This window comes from Pollachius pollachius, assembly GCF_949987615.1.
Source record: "Pollachius pollachius genome assembly, chromosome: 4".
NCBI lineage: Eukaryota > Metazoa > Chordata > Actinopteri > Gadiformes > Gadidae > Pollachius > Pollachius pollachius.
The window spans coordinates 3,681,272-3,703,771 of NC_136937.1; the positions used below are offsets into that span (position 1 = coordinate 3,681,272).

The 22,500-nt window shown below is 44.1% G+C and overlaps 2 protein-coding genes across 4 annotated transcripts in view; one reads left to right on the plus strand and one right to left on the minus strand.

Annotated features, from left to right (window-relative positions):
* LOC307075015 (rho GTPase-activating protein 8-like) overlaps positions 1–22,500 on the minus strand; it is a 35,928-nt gene that overhangs the window by 5,196 nt on the left and 8,232 nt on the right. The window contains exons 1-5 of one of the 3 annotated variants that reach the window (XM_079735494.1): positions 4,842–4,968; positions 3,863–3,920; positions 1,904–2,050; positions 1,359–1,446; positions 331–462 (exon numbers count right to left, since the gene is read on the minus strand). In XM_079735494.1, coding sequence (XP_079591620.1) covers positions 331–462; positions 1,359–1,446; positions 1,904–2,050; positions 3,863–3,902 — 407 coding nt within the window. In that variant the 5' untranslated portion in view covers positions 3,903–3,920; positions 4,842–4,968. Of the gene's footprint in view, positions 1–330; positions 463–1,358; positions 1,447–1,903; positions 2,051–3,862; positions 3,921–4,841; positions 4,969–22,500 lie in introns of those variants that run through there. The other 2 variants (XM_079735495.1, XM_079735496.1) reach the window with 2 other exon arrangements.
* Positions 8,524–22,500, plus strand: part of LOC307075013 (shaker-related potassium channel tsha2) — a 69,297-nt gene continuing 55,320 nt past the window's right edge. The window contains exon 1 of the mRNA XM_079735487.1: positions 8,524–8,604. The gene's annotated coding sequence lies outside the window, so the exon portion shown is untranslated. The remainder of the gene's footprint in view (positions 8,605–22,500) is intronic.

Sequence of the window (22,500 nt, forward strand, 5' to 3'; positions counted from 1 at the left end):
GTAGTGGTGTTATTCTATTCTTAATGTTAATTTGAGCGATTCAATTGGGGACTTTATGTGACTATTCAAACCAAAAGTGAGGGATGTGAGTTTTTGTGTTTGTGTGAGAATGTGCGCGTTTTTGTGTGTGTGAGTGCCTGTATGTGTGTGAGTGCATGTGTGCGTGTTTGTGTTTTTGTGTGAGCGCATGTGTGCGTGTTTTTCTGCGCATGTGTGCGTGTGTGACCATGCACGTGTGCGTGTCTGTCTGTGCGTGTGCACGCGCATGTGTGTCTGTGCATGTGCATGCGTGTGCGTCTATGTGTGGAGGGCAGTGGAGGCGTGGCTGACTTTCTGCCGAACTCTGCGTAGGCGCTCCGGAGCCAGCGGATGGACGGCTTGTTGCTGCTGCGGAGCCCATAGTGGAAGTACACCACTGTGTAGTCTATCTCCACGTACTGGTCCAGAGTGTACTTCAGGTACCTGCACAAAACGGGGAGCTTCATTCACATTACCTGAATGTATTGTCTCAGACTAAATGAGGCATAATACTAGTTACTTATCACTGATACAGAAAAATATTATTGTTATGAATAATATTATTTTGCAGTTAACCTACTGTTATTATTATTTTGCGAACATACAGTTATTCTTTTGCATTAAAATAGTGTTTAATGAGGCCTTTTTCCGTAGTTGGCATCATTTTGTCTGTTAAAACATCTCACACGCAACGTAAGTTTGATTTCGGTCGTTTGATTACATTTTCCTGGTTCATCGTGAACAGAGGTGGAGGGACTTCAACAGAAGACTGGGCCTTAGGCATCTCACTCAATCTCATCTTGCTTAAAGTTCAATGCTGATGTCGGGGATCAAACCCACAAACCTTTGGGCCAGGAAAGCCTGTTCTTCACTCTCATCTACGTTATTCTCCTCGGCGGCCACGCCCACATTCCCCTCAGGGTTGAAAACACGAATCAAATCAGATAAAAATACATAAGCGACTCAAAATCCAGAATTTCCCAAATTTCCAATCGGTGATCTTTAATTACTGACTAGAGAGGACCTTCATGGGTTCCACCCCCACAGACGGAGGTCTGTCCGTCCGGCGGGCGAGATAAAAATATGTAACCGACTCAAAATCCAGAATTTCCAAAATTTCCAATCGGTAAATACTGACTAGAGAAGACCTCCATGGGTTCCGCCCCCACAGACGGGGGTCTGTCCGTCCGGCGGGGCGAGATAAAAATATGTAACCGACTCAAAATCCAGAATTTCCAAAATTTCCAATCGGTAAATACTGACTAGAGAAGACCTCCATGTGTTCCACCCCCATAGACGGGGGTCTGTCCGTCTGGGGGGGGGGGGCAGGCGGGACTCACTCTAGCAGGCGCTGGTGGTTGAGCTGGTGGGACGGCGGCATGCAACAGCTGCTGAAGACGATGAGCTTGCGTCCGTAATTGTCGTCCCCTGGGGAGGAAGACGGGAGGGGAGACAGGAAACAGCTGGGGCCATTAGGACAGACGCCCCCTGCGTGCTAATGTGGGCTCTTTCCGTTCCATGGTAATATATGGAGATGGGTTTATGTTAAGTGACTGAGGTTTATTTACAGGGGGGGTTTAGAAGCCAATCGGGTGCGATGTAGAATTTGCAAGAGTAAATGTTTTGACACAAAAAGGCAAACGTGTTTAAAATTGTAATTTTTCACATGAGGGAAGTCACTTAGTATCCCGTGTATTTGAGTTCATACACTATGAGAATATAATGTATATTATCACCCGAGAATCAAGAATAAGATTAATAAATTATGATTATTTTGTGAGGCAGATGTTAATCCATATTCTAGACGACCAATCAGCTCGTCTCCCTTGAACGACCAAACAGGCCCCAACGATTGAAGGTGTGCGTTTAGGTGTTCCCGGCTGACCTATGACCTTGAGGATCCCGTGGCGTGCGACGTCGTAATACGGGTGGGAGGAGTCAAGCTCGCTCCCCCTCGGTGCCGGCAACGACGCCGGACGCTTGGCCAGGCCGCTGTGCTCTTCCTTGTACTCTTCATCGTCCTTCTGCAATTCTGAAAAAGGCAAAACAATGAAAGGTGGACCCACGGCCGCCATTTTGATCCAACATGACCGCCAACCGACAGGTCATCATACTTAACGACCATCGAATACTGGGACGTGTTTTATCAGTTGATTTGTCATCCACCATTTTCAAATATATTTATGTATGCAGTATGTATATTTTTGTGGGTCCTTTAAATGGTAAATGGACTGCATTTACACAGTGTTTCTAACGTGGCCACTCAAAGCGCTTTACAATATTGCCTCACATTCACACACACATTCACACACACATTCACACACCGACGGCGGTGTCAGCCACGCAAGGCGACAGCCAGCTCGTCAGGAGCTGTTAGCGTTAGAGGTCTCTTGCTCAGGGGTACCTCGACACTCGGCTAGGAGGAGCCTGGGTTCGAACTAGTCTCCTTCTGGTTACCAGCCATCCCGCTTTACTTCCTGAGCCATATGCCGCCCACATGCGGCCTGCGAGCCTTACTGGACCGTACAGCGCAGACAGACTGGAGAGTGGGAGTTGAAACAGATGGAATGACACCACAGAACCGCAGGACAGAACCCAACCCGGGTCCCTACAATGAGAACCATCCAACAAGGTTAGCTTAGCAGCTAGCCGAGCCCCGACTGAAACCTCCCAACAGCAAGTCGATGGATACGTTTATCAATAAAGATTGATATGATGTGGGAAGGCAGCGAGGAAGGCTGTGATGCTAGCGGTGACACTATCAGCCCCCAAACAGAAAGAGCGGAGGACTTGTTACTGGAAGCTGTGGTCATCCCCAGACTCAGTGCTGCTATCTGGCCTTGTTCAGCAGAAGGTCTATGAAAGCCGTCTATAAATAGCGCGGCGGCCGTCAGCCTGATAGCGGACAGGAAGTGACCCTCAGGGTGCAGAGGGAGGCGTTTGGGTCGGGGTCCCGATGCCTATCCCTCCTGTGGTCACTCACACACACACACACACACACACACACACACACACACACACAGACACTCACAGCAGCTGACGCCTGTCTGCGGCCTGGGATTCTCCCCGGGGGGGGGGGTGGGTGTGTGTGTGTGTGTGTGTGTGTAAGTGAGTGTGTGTATATGGATGAGTGAGTAAGAGAGTGAGTGAGTATGTGTGTATTTTCCAAGTACCACATTATTCATATTATGCTATGAGGACGATTATTTTTTTACTGAATAGTTAATCAGACTATTTTTTAACTAACTATTTATCTTTTTTTTCTCCTTCAAAATGAAAGAAGACTGCAGAATTGAATTAACTATGACTAGGTCTTATTTCATATTGTACCTTAATAAAGTCTAGTATTGAACTATTACCCAACCCTACATTACAGTGAATCACAATCCTGACTTTATAGTTGATCAGAAAGATTCATGGCTGATAAGAAATGGGTTTGAGGCGTTCTGTGATCATGCAGCCTCACGAAGACGCACGAGTAACGACTGACTCAGAGCCTCAAGTCACAAAGCGAATAATAAAAAAAATACGTGGGAAAGAGATTGAAGCTGGGCGGTGGCCGAGCACTTTAACTCAATAACACTAACCGAGCGCTTCCTTTGGTTGAATATGAAATCCTGAAATTGCTCAACTATATGCTATATGATGAAACGACTTTTGTAATTAGTACAAAACAGGATTTGGTTTCATAAACATTGATATTCCTCCACAATGAATAAGTGATAAAGTGAAAATACTGTAGTGAGATTGCTGCCTTTAAAAGCTAATGGTAATCTTGCTACCTCTGTGAGTGAGACTTTCTTGAAGAAATGTTAGTTAGTTTTCCTCTCCCAGAGTATCTTACCTATCTCAGCCATCTGCTCCAGGTCTATAGATGAGCTCATCCTGAAGACCACTTGTGTCTTTAGAAAGAGAAACCAAAACAGCATCAACTTGAGAACTAAAGCACTTAGTGAACTCCGCTATCATCATTATTTGGTGTGTGTGATGCAGGTCTACTGTCTCTGTAGTGTTTTCTTTTATAGGGTTAGGGTTAACCCTAACCCTAACCCTTAAAAAGGTGACATAATACACACACAGACAGACAGACAGACAGACAGACAGACAGACAGACAGACAGACAGACAGACAGACAGACAGACAGACAGACAGACAGACAGACAGACAGACAGACAGACAGACAGACAGACACACACACACACACACACCACACACACACACACACACACACACACACACATACATTATATATCGAGTTTCATAAGTCTAATGAGACAAATAAGTAAAAATAGATTACCCCCATCGCCTAATGGCATATGTGGTGTCTTCTGTCATATTGTTATTAAAGTTATCAGATCAACGGCGCATTAAATGTGACAGACTGCTAACATGACAGTTACAGTGAAGGTCACCACGTTTCACCGCATAAAGATGCTGATCATCAAACCCACTCTGTTCTTCACAAACTACTTTGACGGATCAGGACTAGATGCCCTTGCCAAGCTGAGAAGACGGAATATTACAGTATAATATTAAAGTATGGAAGCCTGAATATATGAAATCACGACGTTGCATTCCAGTAAGGGTAATTTATGGCAAAGCATCGCAGGGGTTATTATGCATGTGAATAACAGTTAATGGAAAGTCGAATAGGCCTAAATCAAAAGTTGAATATATGTCATTATAATAATTAATATACCTATGCAGAAAATATTAAGTAGTTTTATTTTAAGACAACTTGTGGATTCAAAGCAATGGCGTGAAATCCTTTTTTTTTTCCCCGATAGATTGATTCTAGTTAGATTTAGGTAGGCTATACGTACCTATAATACTTCCCGGAAAAGTTAGTGTTAATAACTAATACTTAAATCCAGTGCATAATAATCGCATGAAGTTAGTGAACTTCCTCAATCCGCGGAGTCTTCAAGACACGACTACACTGCGCATGCTCAGTGCCAAGGTGTGTGCGCTCCACTCAGACTACCCCCAGGGAGGACGTCTGAAATCATGTTTATGTTTAATATAATCCGAAATGAATGTTTAACACCAAATTTAAAGGACAAAGGCCAACATTGGTGGAGATATGTGTTCCGTTACTACATTAGTCGGAAGAAAATTCAACTCTAACCCTGACAGGTAACGTTTATCAATGACCCTCATTTAAATCACACGTGACCGTTAAATTGCGTTCAGTTTGCATTCAAGCGCATTGTTTTGAATTTAGAAGGCGTTCATGAAAATATGAACGATGAAGAAGCGTTTCAGCGTTCTCATGCTTAAAATACCAAGAATAGGTCAGCAAAGACGTAAGAAATGTAAGGACTAGGGAAAGCCTGACTCCTGCTGGAGGAACATCTCCTGTGACGCGCAGGTAAAATGGCGTTCAGACCCAGCAGTCGGTGTCCTCCAGGGGTGTTTCTAGGTTTTATAAACATCCAGGGCTTAGCCCAGAAAAAAAATTACATTTTTTTGTATGCTTTATTGTGCATGCACATTTTTTCATAATTCTTTGCCTAAATTAATATACGGAATTTATTATAGCTTTAAATAGCTACCTGACTGCTGTGCTGCTTATCCCCAAACAGCTAAAGTTCCATTCAAGTTATTTTAGAGTAAAATTAATACAAGTGAGACAGTCCTTATGTATATATATATATATACATATATATATATATATATATGTATATGTACATATATATATATATATATATATATATATATATATATATATATATATATATATATGTGGATCTGGATATATGTGGATCTGACTGGGGGTAGGATATGTTAATTCACTTGAGGTGTTAAACAGTCTGGTTATGTTTTTAAACTGTTTATTCTCTGGCCATAAGGACTATCTAGAAGGACTAGGCTACTTATAAATATATATTTTTTTATACCCAAAAATTATATATTTAACAATATCCGGGGCTTTAGCCCAGAATAAAACAGCCTAGTGACGCCACTGTCCTCCTCTCTCTCTGTACACCCCTCTGTCTGGATCTCAGGACCCCCCCAGGTCCGATTCTGGACCCCAGGAAAGCCAGAACAGCAGTACAGACCCCAGCCGGGGTTTCAAAACACAAACCAATGACAGGAGAATTATAATTGGGTTTTAGAACAGTGGAATGTCACCAAGTCCTCAACCAATCCTTAAACCATCCACGCTAGAAGCTGATGAACAATGTAAACTAAGACACAAAATCAGGCAGCGATAACTATTCAAAGTGAACCATTTGTATTAAAATAGTGGATAAGGCGTAACTCACCAAGCTCACCTTGAAATATGTTTATATTAACTATAGGCCTGAAGTGCTCTCTCTCTTGAAATAGGCTTTGTGTTGTACTGTATCACAGAAAGTAGGTGACTGCTTGCAAAAAACCAACCTAGTTTTTTTCTTATTAAGTCTTATTGTTATCATGTATTCATTATGCAAGCAAAAGCAGGGCTTGGATAAATTAACACACACACACGCACACATGCACACACACTTCTATGCGGGGTGTCTTTGTATTTATTTAAGGCAGGGCAATGGAAAAACCACTAACTAGGGTCTTTATTGTAAAAAGCCAGGATCATTAAATAGATCTCTGTGTGTGTGTGTGTGTGTGTGTGTGTGTGTGTGTGTGAGCGCGCGCGCTCCAGATTGTATGCCACGGTGCCGGAGGCGGTGCTGGCGCGCGAGTGGAACTGATTATTCCACATATGCCCGTGGAACGGGAGAAAATGCTTGTGTGTGTGAAATGCCAAGTTTGGACAGGACGGATGGCGGTCGGGCATGCAGGTGCAAGCTAACACGTAGTACGTACAAACATGCATACACGTGGTCGCGGTGGAAATCATTGTAATACAAGCGGCAGCCTTGTAATTGGTTGGCTGCGCAGAGCCGTTCCGGCCAGCAGAGGTCAGTAGAGGGCGCCTCGTCCCGTTTTCTGTGGCGGGCAAGGTGTGGAGAAGAGCAGGTAGCAACGTATGTGAGAAGCGAATCACAGGGCAGGGTGATTCACCATTAGACTCCCTCTAATGGACACGGACATCCCATTTCATGTATTAAAAATTTACTGAAGCCCCTTTGGATAAAACCGTCTGCAAAATGGTTAAATAGTTGGCTACAGTGTTAGTTTGTAAAACAGCATAAACCACCTATAGTCACTAGTGATCACATGCAATCAGCCTGCGAGGGCTTTAGATCTGAACAGTTGGAGGGCGACACACTGACCTCTGCCAGGGCGCTCTCTCCCCCCCCCCCCCCCCCCCCCCCCCCCCAAGCCAATTCCTGATCTCCAAGCGTCACATGATTTCTCCCATCTCCCTCATTGCTCGACATGGTACGACCTGAAAGTGGTGTTTTTTCCATCTCAAGGTCCTCGTGACATTTGTGGGTTTCGCTCCGTCTCCGTGGCAACTCCTCCCTCTCAGATTAATTGCGGGGGGGGGGGCTCTGACTGCATGTGAAGAAATCCCTGACATGTCTTTCATCTCCGAGTTTTAAAAGATCCGTCCAGTGGAGCTTGTTGATTCCCTCCAATGGACACGGACGTCCCGGTTCATGGATTCAAAACACAATGAGGCCCCTTTGGATAAAACTGTCTGCAACATGATTAATTAGTAGGACTTCAGTCTAAGTTTTTAAAGCACAACAACAACCAATACATTTTGATTGGGATGCAGGCCTTTGAGATAACCTATATCCAAGATGTGGTCCAATTAATACATCAGCTACTAAGCAAGTATGCTCACAGAAGTTTGTTTAAACGTATCGCCAGACTTCCCTGGGCAGAAGACTATCTGTAGACTGTCCTGCTGATCGTCACCCATAGATGGCAGCACATTCACAGACCTACTCCAGTCTGGAGTTACTCTTTAATACATTATTCTAGTGAAATACGTGCACAAAGGTACAGGGTGAACGTCCTCAACCTTGCTAGTTGTCTCAGCTCCCCTCAGTTACAAAATGATGAACATGAGATGAACCTGATAAATATGAAACACATCCAAATGGTAGTACTGGTTGTTTGCATGACAAAGTACAGCATGGGTATTGTACATGACAACACGTGTGGCAGGGTTTTGACCTTCAGAAGTCTTGACCTTCAGTATCGGAAGCAAAAACAAAATGGTACCTAGCATACAGGCATCATGCAGGACCACTTTCAAAAGGTTTATCCAACAAATGCATTTATTCAGAAGGATGATCCTTCAAATTTTAAATGAGATCAGTTTTATTGAAGTCTGAACTAGTGAGCAAAACTGGGAAATATTGAACTACATTATTGGCTACACTGGTTGTATCAATTATACTTTAGTCTAAAAACGTCACTTTTATTCAAGAAGTGTTGACTCTGATCTCAAATCGTGACAAACGGCAGCCACGACCCGCTGATGTGTCCTAATTAAGAAACATTTCCTTCCCTTCTCCCTCCCAAGCCCTTTGATCAGACTGGCCTCTCCAGCCAGAGAACCAGAGGAGGCTGACCTTGGACCCACCATCAACCCACACACACACCAGCCCTCGAGGGGCTTCCAGCAGGACAGCGATGGGGGTCTGATAAAGGCTTATTTCTAGAACCCGACTGCAGGATCAAGTAAGACAATCTTAAGGTCTCTCCTCTGCAAGGTCTCGGGTGACATCAACTTTTCCCCCCATCTGGGTAAAAGGATGTTTATGCTAGGTCGTGTCAAGGGAAACCTCCGTCAATGCCATGGTGAATCGTCTTCAGAGAGTCTAAATAGTTAATGAGCGTCATAAGGAGGTGCCAGCCCCTCGCAGAATAATCAATCGGATAATCGATCGAATCGAAACGGGACACTTAAAGTGATCCGGAGTGATCACTTTAGATGATTTCATTGTTTTTTTTGTCCGTATTTGTAGCTTTTTGTGCCTGACTAACAAATGATTAGTGAATTTTCTTAACGAGGTTATTGACATTTGTATGATGGCATTGTATGATGGGATTTCTAAAACGGATGGGTCCGTTTTGGTTGTTGCCGGTGAGTATGGCTTCCAAATCACGTTGCATTTATCTACTCACTACGCAAGGGTTTGAACTTCAACCACACATTTTTATTGAATGGTCATCAGCAGTGTTGGGAATGCTACTTTAAAAAAGTAATTAGTTATAGTTACTCACTACCTGTTCCAAAAAGTAACTGAGTTAGTAACTGAATTACTCAATAATAAAAGTAACTAGTTACCAGGGAAAGTAAATATTTGCGTTACTGTGAAAAAGAAAGTTGCTATATGTCAAAGAATTTGGGTTTTTCTGAGCAGTTTTCCCTTGGCCTTAATGTGTTAAATGGTTGAACTGCCCATTCAAGGCCCTGATATACTTCCAACTGAATTTTAATTAGCTTTGTTGCAAAGGCTGTGGAACATCTGCCGAATACTACAGAAAATGCCAACTTTTCATCGGATTGCTCCGGACTCGCCATTTCTGCTGCTTCATCGAATCTGTTTGGTGTGTGCGTGTGTGTGTGTGTGTGGTGCGCGTGTCCTGAAAACATGACTCTGCCTTAGCCAATCATAATCACTTATCTCGTTGTTAACCCACCCGGTCTCCTCACTAGCAGTTTGTGTTTGGAGCCAGGGGTGCGTTCGGATTACGCAGTTTATTCAATCAATTCATAGTAACGCACTGCATTTAACGTACAGTAATGGTAACGGCGTTGTCACCACGGAAACAGTAATTAGTTAGATTACTCTGTTACTGAAAAAATAACGGCGTTACCTAACGCCGTTATTTTCTTTTCTTTTTCTTTTATTTTCGTTCTTTTAAACGGCGTTATTACAAACACTGGTCATCAGTGACAAACACAAAGAGAATCACTGACTTTAAAGAGAAAAACATTTTTGCTGTGATTATCAAAAGTATAACTAATCATGTTTATGACGTTGGTGTAAAGGAAGTTTTAGATCAGACACACAACCAATAAACAAAACCAAAAAGCCAAAAGGTATGTGATTCGTGTTATTCAGCTCACACAAGCGAGATAGCTAGTCATCGTGGGAAAAGGATCTATATCTTTTTTATTACTCAGGTACTTCTTCTGTATGCCTAGGACAGGAAAGAAATAAGAAATAAAGAAGAAAGTGAATTTGACCAGATAATCTCTCAAGATTGCCAAATATATTCAGACCACATTTATTTATAATCACTTCGACTTACACTATTTACTTGACTCACTGAAATAAACCAGGCTATTATCACTGTAGAAAACGCTGTTTATCAAGTGAATGAAAAAAAAAATTAATCAACCATTATCTGAAATCAGATCTGAAGAATTCCTCTTCATAATTGTGCTTCTTTCACTTGGCTCAAACTGAAAGAGACTAGTCTTATCACTGCGTAAAAACTTAATTCATCAAGTTAATTAAACATTGTTTTTTTTTTTCCATGCATTGTTATCTGAAATCAAAAATTTGATGAATTCCAACCGCTATTTTATACTGTTTGTCTCAATTATCAGCCATTGTTAGCTCGGCAGCAGTTAGCTTCTAGCTCCACTAACTATAAGCCTAACTGTAACGCATACCGAGGTGGCAGATACGGGGATGGGAGCACAAGATGGTGATCCATGGTTCTGTTTGTGGCGGTTTTGGTAATAAATCAAAAGGGGCCAGAGCTATTATGTAGATAAAACGGTGTGCTGGCATGCTGTTTGCCATCTCTTGGATCTTTCGCCAGGGCTCCAGATGAATCAAGGCTAATGGGAGGTCTTCCTTTTTGCTTTGTACTTTGGGGTCCCCCTATTCATTCTCTTCTCCCAGCGGAACTCCTTCAAGTGAAAGTAGAAGGTTCTGAAAGTCCTTGTTTATGCTCTACTTAGGCCACGACGCAGCTTATCTCAGTACTTGAACCTCATGGGGCTTAGATTGAACATGTAAACAAGGTTTTGGGGGGCGGGACTTTTATTTTGTTAAACTTGGAAGTTCAAACCTTGTTTTGAGGAGTAAACCCATGTTTGTATTCACACCGTTTTCGTGGTTAATGCGTTAACCTAAAATGCTGAAACTGAAAGCAGCATACACCCCTTTTAAACAACGGCGGTAGCCAGTTGTGAAGCGTTCATAGCTAATAGCTGAACCCTAGCACACTTTCAGAGGCTAATGACCTGTTCTGATCCGATGTTGGCGTGCTGCTTCTCCGGGGAGAACTCTTTGAAGCGTATATGATGCAAGCGTGCAGATCAGCAGTTTCAAGTCTTTTTTTTTGTGACCCCATTTCTAGCTCTCAAAAATTGTTTGCGACCTCAACTTCAACATTTGTGCATCTGCCTGCACACAAATAGTTTTCTATGGGGTCAGAACAGTCTCAATAATAATGAATGCACAGAGAAGGATTCACAAATGCATTTTGTGATTTATATATAAATTACTCTCTTCTCACAAATACATTTCAATGCACACACAAATGGATATCGACATGTATAAATGTAAAATAAATCCATAAACAAAAATAAGTTTCACAAACACATTTCTGATCCACACACAAATTTGTCTTGTTTTAAATACATTTAATATAAATCCATAAATATATTAATTTAAAAAATATTTGCAATTTTTATTAAAAATGTATTTGGATGTTGTTACATTAATATACAAACTGTTAAACTTGAATTAACAAGACGCTTTAAATTTGTGAACTTGTTTGCGTTCCCGACCTCTGAAGAATAAGTCCAGCCTCCGAGCCTCCCGGTTCCCTCGGTCAAATGTCTATGGGAAATAACGGGGCTTTTGAATGATCGTACATGACAATCTCTAGGTGGCGAAGAAGTCAAAGCTGCGTCACGTTTTGAACTACACACTTTTTTCATCTAGTTGCGACTGGGTTTGGGATTGTCGGTGCCGTTAAAGTAGTAAACGGCACCGACAATCTAAAAACACAGTCACTGCAGTCATGTGATTGGCTGAAAACGAGGGAGGCATCTGATTGGCTACAGATAGTTCCTTGTTGAAAAAAATGCATTTGTGATTCCAGCCACGTCAGGAGAGTCTCAAAAATCCACATATAAATACAGACCAGTTCACACACAAATGACGAAGAATGAAGTTCGTGAATGAAGTTCACAAATGAAAAGCGTCTTGTCAATTCAAGTTTAACAGTTTGTATCTAAATCTAACAACATCCAAATACATTTAGATAAAAATCGCAAACTATTTTTTAATTAATATTTTTATGGCCTTATATTACATTTATTTAAAACAAGACAAATTTGTGTGTGGATCAGAAATGTGTTTGTGAAACTTATTTTTGTTTATGGATTTATTTTACATTTATACATACCGATATTCATTTGTGTGTGCATTGAAATGTATTTGTGAGAAGACAGTAATTTATATTTAAATCACAAAATACATTTGTGAATCCTTCTCTGTGCATTCATTATTAATGAGACTGTTCTGACCCCATAGTTTTCATCCATTCCACATCTGGCGGTGATGCCGGTGATACCTAGGTGAACATCATCACATCGACCGACCACACACTAAGTGATCAGTCGTAGTTTGCTGACTCATTAATATGTCTGTTCGTACATGCCTTACTTCTATGAGACCTTTTAAAGGAATAATAATGGTTCTCCAAAATGGATCATAAAATATTTGTAGCTTGTGTCAGCAATCTCCTGTGACCCCCATATGCAAATGAGGAGACCCCCAAGTGGGGTGTTGACCCCAAGGTGGAGAACCACTGGTTTAGATCGTCCTTCGTCCAATGAAATGTAAGTGAGCAATATAATGTGACGTAGTGAAATGAATCATCGAGTTTCAATGAGTTTAATGACTCACACGTCGGACAAAAAAAAGGTGTGTGTGTGTGTGTGTGTGTGGCCTCTAAAAAGCAGACCTCCACTCATAGCGCTGGTGACCAATTTGTACCACGAGGAGGAACGACACTCGATCCATTCTCCCTCGTCCGTTGCCGCACGCTCATAAATACTGAGATGTTCAGCCTGATTGCCTCGGACTGAGCCAGCACACGTATCCTGTTTGTGAACACCCCGCTCTAAATAGCTGTCATTAGGGCTGGCTCTGACTCTGTTAAAGGCGTGATCTGCCATGGGATCTCCAGGAATAAACACAGTGTGTTCTTGGGATTGGTGTGTGAGATTGGATCAAATAAACAAGGTGCCGCGTGGGCAGGAGTCAGACACCGAGTGCTGTGGTTCGTGTCTAAATTCCTGTTTTTGCGTTTTGAAATGCATTGTTTGTTTGTCTTTTTTAGCTTCTGGCCCAAATAGTTTGATGTTGAAATTTTTCAATGAATTTTTTCATGATTAGCTTTTTGGACAGCGGGTGTTGTATGACGATTGCGATGGTAAAACACAAATGTTGTTTGCATTTAATCATTTAAGCTCTTTCTTCTGTTCCTTGTTTTGTTGAGCCACTCTACCTCTGTTCTCTTCGTTCAAATAGATCTGTGGCACTGTATTCTGGTCTCACTCCGCTGGAGAGGAGACTAGTGTATGCAGAAGTTAAAATAGGTTAATTGTCTACTAACTATTGTGTGCGTTTTTGCTTTTTGAATAATCGGTCCTTGAAGCAGTATCTGGTAAAGAAATTGCCACGAAATGACCACAGCGACTTGGTTCATCACTGCAACGTGTCAGAGAGCCAGTTAGCATGCAAAAAAGGATCTGCATCTTTCTCCAATGTCCGCAAGGCATAACCTCTGTAAACTTATTACAGGAAATTAATAAGGTATAAAAAAGGAACTGAATGTGATTTGAACGACTATCAGCAGGGACTCGAACACGCCTCGTATATCTTCACCCCACAATCCCGCAGTAAAAGCAGTCTTGAACCGCGTGGTTTGGAAACGATTCGTCTTCCTCTGATTCCTCTCTTCCCATCGCCGTGCATCAGCCCTCTGCCTTTTTTTTATCACGCTCTTCCCTGGTGTTGTGACAGACCATTATCCAAACTAATGTGCGTCTTGTGAGAGAAATAAAACCCAGACGAAAGTGGTGAGTCGAACCCACTGCTGTGGGACCTTGAGGCTATTTGTCACTCCCATCTCCCTGGATCGCCCATCAGGATTTCCTCCTCTCCCTCTCTCTCTCCCCCTCTTCATCTCTCCTTCTTCCTCTCTCCCCCTCTCTCCCTCTCTTTGTCTCTCCCTCTCCCCCCTCCCTCCCCAGCTGTGATGACTACTGGCTCTCTCCCTCTCCCCCTTGATCTCCTTTTCTCCCTCCCCCTCCCCTCTCTCTCTCTCTCTCTCTCTCTCTCTCTCTCTCCCCCTCTCTCTTGCCCTCTCTCTCCCCTCTCTCCCCCTCTCTCGCCAGCTGTGGTGATTACTGGGTCTCTCCCCACCTCCCCCCTCCTCTCTCTCCCCCTCTTCCAAGCTGTGCTGACTACTGTCTCTCTCCCCGTGTCTCTATGGCATACCTGCGCCTGGCTCTCTCCCCGTCTCTCTCCCTCTCTCCCCCTCTCTCTCTCCCTCCCCCCGCCCTGTCTCTCTATGGGATACCTGCGCCTGGCAGCGCTCTGTGTTTATCTCAACACAGCTGTGAGGACTCACTGGCTCATCCTGTGCCAGTGTGGAGTGATCCTTCAAAATGGCCGCCCCTTAATTTACAGCGGCACTCGAATCTCGCCGGACGGCGGGTTGGCGAAGTGAAAGAGACGGCGGGTCCACAGGAAAGACGGAGCAGGTGAAAGGGGTGAGATGGGGGACGCAGGGCACAGTTCTAGAGCTAAACAGACAAGATGGAGTCGCAGCGTACTCCTGCGTGTCTCTATGATTGTTTCTTCTCAAGAGCACATCGCTATCACGCCCCCCCCCCTCCCCCATTACAACCAGGACCACATCGCGTTCTCACTCCCCAAGACCACATCCTGAACAGATGGGTCTTGGGTGTGTGTGTGTGTGTGTGTGGGGGGGGGCTCTTATCTCGCTCACGCAGCCCTCTCACTCACACACAAGCGCATGCCCATGCACACGCACAACCACACACACACGGATTGTACTAAATCCCCTGCAACCTGCTGCATTGTACCAGCGGAGAGATGAGAACCCCCCCCCCCCCCTCCATCGTTGTATCTTCTCGCTCATTCTCCCTCTGTCTCCTCGCTCTTTTTTGATTCTCTCTCTCTCGCTCTCTCTCTCTCTCTCTCTCTCTCTCTCTCTCTCTCTCTCTCTCTCTCTCTCTCTCTCTCTCTCTCTCTCCTCCTAGGTTTTCTTTCATTCATTATATTTCTCCCCCTCTATTCTCTCTCTCTCTCTCTCCCCCCTCCCTCTCTCTCTCCCTTTCTCCCCCCCTCCCTCCCTCTCTCTCTCCCTCTCTCTATCTCTCTCCCTCTCTCTCTCTCTCTCTCTCTCTCTCTCTCTCAGCAGTGGTTTTGTTCCCGTTGGGTTGGAGGTCGTTGGGTAGTTTGCCTCCACTGGGCTAAACGTGAGCCTCTGCTGGCTGATTGGCTAATCTCCATTCCCCCCCACCCATGACGTCATCGTGTGACATCACTCTCCACCCAGCTAAGTTCTAATGACCTGGCTGATTGTCATTATCCAGAGGACGAAAAACATTTGTGTTTTATTTCCCTTTTGGTGACAGCGTGACTGCAGCGAACAATTACGAGACCCTTTACCACGCCGCTGAGACCTGTTTATAAAGACACAGACTTATTCACGCATGTGTGGGCAAAGCCATGGTCGTACATTTGCTTGTACACACACACACACACACGCAGGTGCGCGCACACACATACACACACGTGTATAGATACGCATGCACACACACACACGTCATGAGCACGTGTGTGTGTATACTACACGCACACACGCATGCACGCGCGTGTGTGTATACACACACACAAACACGCACATGCACAGAAACACAGGCGCACCCACACTCACACACGTGCACAGATCAGACACACACACAAACACACACACACAGAAACTCACACAGAAACCCACACACACAGAAACGCCCACACACACACAGAAACGCACACAGATACGCACACACACAGATGCGCACACACAAACGTACACACACACAGAAACGCACACTAACACAGATATGCACACACAAAAACCCACACAGATACGCACACACACAGATACACACACAGAAACGCACACACAAAAACACACACAGATATGCACACACAAAAACACACACAGATACGCACACACACAGATATGCACACACAAACGTACACACACACACACATACACACCCGTATTCAAACAAACACATTCATATTTACACAAACGTATATGCAAACAAATACATTCATATTTACAAAAAACACACATTACGATATCCCCAAAGACGTTTAGGCTTTGCAAATATGCATAACATCCACCTCCCCAGCGCGCTCGGCCCTTACAGAAGCCTCCTCTCAGGCTTATGGCTAATATCCAAGATGGTTGACCTTCGGTTTCTCCTGAGTGCTCTGATTGCGCCCAAGGTGAGCTTCCCCTCCGTAGCGCCAACACAACAGATTCTTCTATCAGCCATCTTTCAAATGAGAGCGTCAGAAAGTCGCATGGAGACGGCAGCTATGCCTCTATGTATGACTCAGGTTGGCCGTGATGATTTGTAACCGGAAGGTTGCTAGTTCGATCCCCGACGACTCCTAGCTGAGTGTTGTTCCTGAGCAAGACAACTTACCCTAACTGCTGCTGGGGAGTTGGCTGTCGCCTTTTATGGTTGACATGGATAAAAGCGTCTGCTATATGCCCTAAAAGTGTCAAAAAATAAATAAATGTATTCAATGCATGATAAGAAAAAGATGAACGATTTTTAGATCAATGGCTTAAGAAATTAAAACACAAAACGTGGTTCCATCAATTGAATTCTTCTTCTTTTATTCTTCTTCTGCTCTACAGAAACCACGGTGCATGAAGGTTGACATTGTAGAAATGGATGTGTTTGTGCGCAAGTGTGTGTCAGAGAGAGAGAGAGTGAGAGAGAGAGAGACTAGCTAGGTTTTAATGGGTGAGTGAGAGAGAGAGAGAGAGAGAGAGAGAGAGCTCTGAGCGTGTGTTGTATTTTAGTTCAAAACACAACACAGCAATCTTTGTGTCGTTCTATCGTTGGTTCAGCACAGAGAATGTTAGGTCATTATTTGCAAAAGTTGAAAGAAGTAAATAAAAACGTAAGATAAAGAACCGGCCGCCCAGCCCAGAGTGGAGAGAGAGCCGTTCTGTTGAGGCTATCTCCTTTATTTGGTCAGGGTGAATCACTCTCTTGGAATGCTTCTCCCTTTGGAGAATTTCAAAATATTGTCTGTTAATTTACGAGTTAGATTTGTACCTTTCTCACACTCAGTTCCTTTTTTTAAAAATAACAAAAACAGATTCAAGAGGTTACGACCTTGAGTTTACACTTTCATATCTCTTTTTAGCTCTTAAACCGCTATGCTAGTGAAGCTAGCAGGCAGGAAGTACAGCACATGATTAATTGAGTTCATCCACACGGACACAACACCTGGCTGTCCTCATTACTGCCTTCAATTCAGCCGTTCTATTGTGTCTTGCCCAATTAGGGACAAATCAAGTTTTTGAATTTGATTAAATAGTCAAATCAACAATAATTTATTGATTGTATTGAATTGCATACCTTAACACGATAAGAACAGATTGATGGACGGACAAAGACAGTAGGCTTTGGCACGGTAATAAGTAATTTCTTCATCTCATGACGTATTTGAGAGCTGTCCTGTTGACGGAGATGGAAATAGAACTTGCAGTCACACTAATTTCATGTCTGGTGTCCAGCGTTGTTCATCTGACCAGTCTGGGGAAATTTTGCGACTTAATGACGATCATCATACAAAGGGTAAGCCTCAAGCAAAAGACACAAAGTTCCTCCACCCAAATCAAACCGACCGCATTTTGTGAGGTTTGACTTGGGTGGAGGAACGGTGGCCGCGGTTAGCTTGGTTAGCTTGGTTAGCTTGGTTTTTCACTCCACACACTCCTGACTTTTAAAAGTCATCTTGATTCTAAAGGGTTAGAGTCCTTCCCATCCACAGGTTACTACCCAGCGGATGGGTAGGAGGAGGTTCTATTGAAAGAAGAATAGAAAAGAAAAGAACCTGAAGAGTTAATTTTCTGGGACTGTGAACTCAGTTCAAAATTCCAAACTGTGAACTATGAACATGAACTAGTTCATTTTGATCTGTGTGAACTGAACTTTGAGCAGGCTCCTGTGAAGTGTGAACTTGCACCACACTGCTGGCATCAGCGACACGGTTGCAGTTTATGGAAATTGGACGGTGATAGATGTCTGGCAGGAAGGAGATGAGGATCTGTCACACGTGGCAACATCATGTTTTGTTTTTAGTTTGAGACAGGTGCTTGAAAGTGCTGTCAATACAATGTACTCTTATCACCCTGTTTATTTTATTCGCTCAGGAAATGTTACAACAACAGCGCCGATGTGAAATATAGGTCTCACGGAAAACACAATCCTAAAATTCATGTTGCGCTCGTTCAAACGACACATGGCGTAAACACTGACCCACAATATCCCCGTGAATAATGTATGCCATTCAGCAGTGTCTCACTCCAAAGTGGAGCACGCCTGCCAAATTGGTTTCCACTCCGTCTTGTTGACACAATAAAAATCCCCTCTGTTCAGCTCCGTTTAATTCCCCTCATTACTTCATCACCGAGCTTCCAGAGTAACTGGTCTTACAGCTGTCTTTTGGATTGGACACTTTTCCACCCATCCGTCTGCGTGGCTAATACGACACTTTCAACAGTGGGTGAAAAGTGGCTTGAGCCAGTTCCCCTCCTCGCTGTTTAGCGTCTCGTCTCCGTCACGCTAGGGCGGCCATGACAGCTGACTGATGTCAATAGGAGTTTAAAAACATCCCCAATATGGTCGTGGCAGGTAGACCTTCTCTTCTGAGAGAGAGAGATTATTTTATGTTCTCGCTCTCTAACAACTTTTCCTTGTCGTTTGAGTCACTTACACTGTTCTCTGTTCAGACTCTTTATGATAGCACGCTGTATCTCCAAGAACAACAATCAGGCGCTTCTATCAGTTCTGGCCGGATGGAGGCAGACTTGGCCGGTTGAATCATCCACATTTGGCAGCTTTCACTGTGTGCAATGTTGTCTTTTATCATGCACTTATCATCAGAATGATTCAACTCCTGTAAGGTGTTGGGTTGCATTTGCCGCTAACAAAGAGCAAACTACTTAATATTTCAGTATCAGGCTAACTCTCAAAGACAAAACATTTGAACTTAAAAGGGGAAATATATATATATTATTAGCAGTTATATAATCTTTGATACAGCAGTCTTTGCTATAGCAGAACCTCTGGGGGGAGAAGGAACAGAGCCTTGGCCAGAAATGACTACTTTTGCTTTTTTAAGTAATAACATTACAAAATAAGTGATAAAAGTCAAAGACCAATCAATTAAAAAAATCCAAAACATGTAATTCTACCAGTGGAATAAAATACAACCGCTATTGGAAATATCAAACTTTGGAACTTTAAGTTTGCAACTAAAATACAAATTTTGCTAAAATAAAAAAATAAAAACCGAAGACACATGCAATGGTTTGAAAGCACCAGCGTTTCATGCCTCTGGTCTTTTGCAGCTCATTATAACATCGGGGATTGTTTGATTGTTAAGCGACCCTCTCCAAGTCTCTCCCCCTCAGAACCCGGTCGGGACTCCAGCGTACGGATGCGGCCGACCACCAACAAGTGCTCAACTAAGACCCAGACAACAGACACGCTCCCCCCTCACGTGCCCGTCTGACTCGGTCCGACTCCACGTTTGTATGCATTATGTTGGGGCCTGCAAAGGGCTGATAATGGATCCACGTCGACGCAGCGCAAAGGGGTTTACGGACCCATCACGTCCTTGCGGACCCTCCTTGCCTCCATCGCAAGGGCCTGACGTGCACCTCCCAAAAATCGTAACCTTCCATCGAGGCGACGCAGCAGCGAGGGCTGTGATTGGTCCGCTCACTAAAACCGGACGCAGAACCGAAACAGGTTCCCGACTGCGTCGAAGCGTCGGCGTGGTCCTGGCGTTGCGTCGACGTGAAACCCTAATCAGCCCTTAAGCAGACAGACATGTGGACTCAAGCGGGCTGCTAGCGCTAGTCTACGTAGCTCATCAGTGGAGCTCCTCCAACACAGCAAACATCAAAGGCCGCTCGGTCGGACCGCGCCGCTAACAGCTAGCGTGACGCTAATCTGGCACTTTCCCGCTACTTAAACAGTCCTCCGGGGGGGGGGGGGGATGGGGTCGGCTCTGTGATCCACTGTGGCGCTACTGGGAAATGGGAAAAGGAGTAAAGGCCTTTGCATGGGTTCTTCTTCATGGTGGAAATGGATGCAAGATTGGAGGCGTGGGTGAATCTGAGTGGTTTTCGGCCCCCACCAATCAGCCGCCTGCTTCTATTGTGATCGAACTCCCTGATTATAACACAGATTCTGATTCCCCTTCTTACATAAACTTTTTACATTAACTCTTTTTTATTTGATTCATTTCCTATTTCATAATACAAAAACAATATAAGCAGAACCATACAGGTGGGGAGGTTCAGGTTTGAATTGATAGAAATTCATGTGGTTAGATATTCAATACGACATGGTTCCGTTTTTGTAATCCTTGAGATTTGGTGTTGGTACGATAGTAACCTTAGGTTTAGATCTGGCAGGATGTGGTTCCTGAGATTATGTTTCACTCATGACTCAAGATTCCCCTTTTGAGTCAAGGCCGACTCACTTCCACAAAGGTCTGGACCAGACCAGTCCTGAACCCAGACCCACAGCTTTGACCCCCTACCTAGACCACCTCTCAACTGGGCTTTATCATGCACAACCCACAGAAAACGGGCACCAGAATTTGTGTACCGCGACCCACAAATATCTGGTAGTTGTGCCTCATAAAATGATATCCACACGGATATATAGCCGCTCACAAATACATAATGTCCACCTGTGTAAAACTCTCATAGTGTTGGACCTTCAAGAGACCACCTCCTGATGAGTTTCTGCTGATCGGGGGAGGGTGAAGGGGGGGGATGATGTTGTTGTTGCTTCATTTTGTGATATTATGTTAGTAATGTTCCGTGTTTCTTAATTTATTCAGTAAATAAATGAATTTGTCCACCGGACCGTTTAATTAACGATGCGCATACCGAGATTAGTTTCCAGCGTTGGAGGAATTTTAAACGTTGCGTCCAACTCATAATTTGTCTCTCATGGTTTATTTCTCTGTACGTCTCAAACAGCACGCCCATAATGCATTTTGCTGCAAGGTTGCTAGTTTGATCCCCGGCTCCTCTTCCTAGCTGAGGTTTTTTGAGGTGTCCCTGAGCAAGACACCTCACCTGAGCAAGGCCCCTCACTCTCATTGCTGCTAACGAGCCGGCTGTCACCTTGCGTGGTTGACTCCGCCGTTGGTGTGTGAATGTGCACATGAACCAAGTGAGTCACTTTTTTTTTCGATAAAAGCGTCTGCTAAACGCCCTAAAGGTAAATGGGTGGAAGAAGCGGAGGTGACGGGGGTGTGGGTGCGTCTTTCTTCTCCCTCGGGGGGGGGGGGGGGGTGATCAATCTAAACCTAGTTATCCTCTCGATCACAGCGAGAGGTCTGTGTCTACGAGGGAGCGGCAGGTTGTGTTTGACAGCATGGGGACGCCTGGTTTTTACACACTGTCACTCAAGTGCAGACTCTGAGCGTATGGCCGGTCGATTCTTGCTGTTTCCCACCACTGTGTCGTGCGTTCACAGCAGGGGGGCCTTGCTTGGTGCCTAAAGAGATTCCTTTAATCAAGGCCGTTATGCTTCACTGTGATTTGTCTTTGAGGAGAAGACGTATGTAATTCTTTGTCGCAGAATTTTGCGAGGCAGTTGAGATATTGTAGTTATTAGGTGTGTATTCAAGATTTCATTAAGATTGAATTCGGTCTTTAATCAAGCTTGAAATTAAGCTTTTGAGTCTGAAATCCAGCTGTTTTAAGCCTGAATGGAAACTGGCATCAAGCCTGATTTCAATCTGCCATTGTGCCTTCTGTTTCTAAGCCTGAATTCTGTGTTATTAAGCATGAATACAAGTGGTTGGAAGCATGATTTCAGCCTGTTAGTAACCCAGAATTCAAGCGGTTGGTCAAGTCTGCATTCACCCTGTTAGCCACCCTGAATTCGGCCTGAATTCAAGCCCTTACCAAGCATTCATCTTCATGTAATCTGGCGCTCTACACGGCTCACAGATCTACATACACGTAAAACACTTGGACCTACGTCGACTTATTCTACACGTGAAACTATCCATCCTGACCCCTGAGATGTGTTTCCAGTGACCAATTGGAGGGTGACGTTCTGAATGCAAATAAAGGTTGTGACGACCCCCTGCACCCCCTTTTGGTCAAAGCTGTCACTAAAAGTGCAGGGCTAGGCTTCAGTACTAATTACCTAATTGACCACACCTGAGTACTGGGGGTGGGGTTAAATGAGCAGGCTTTCACCCTCCTTCAGTGGGCACCCTTTCGGTT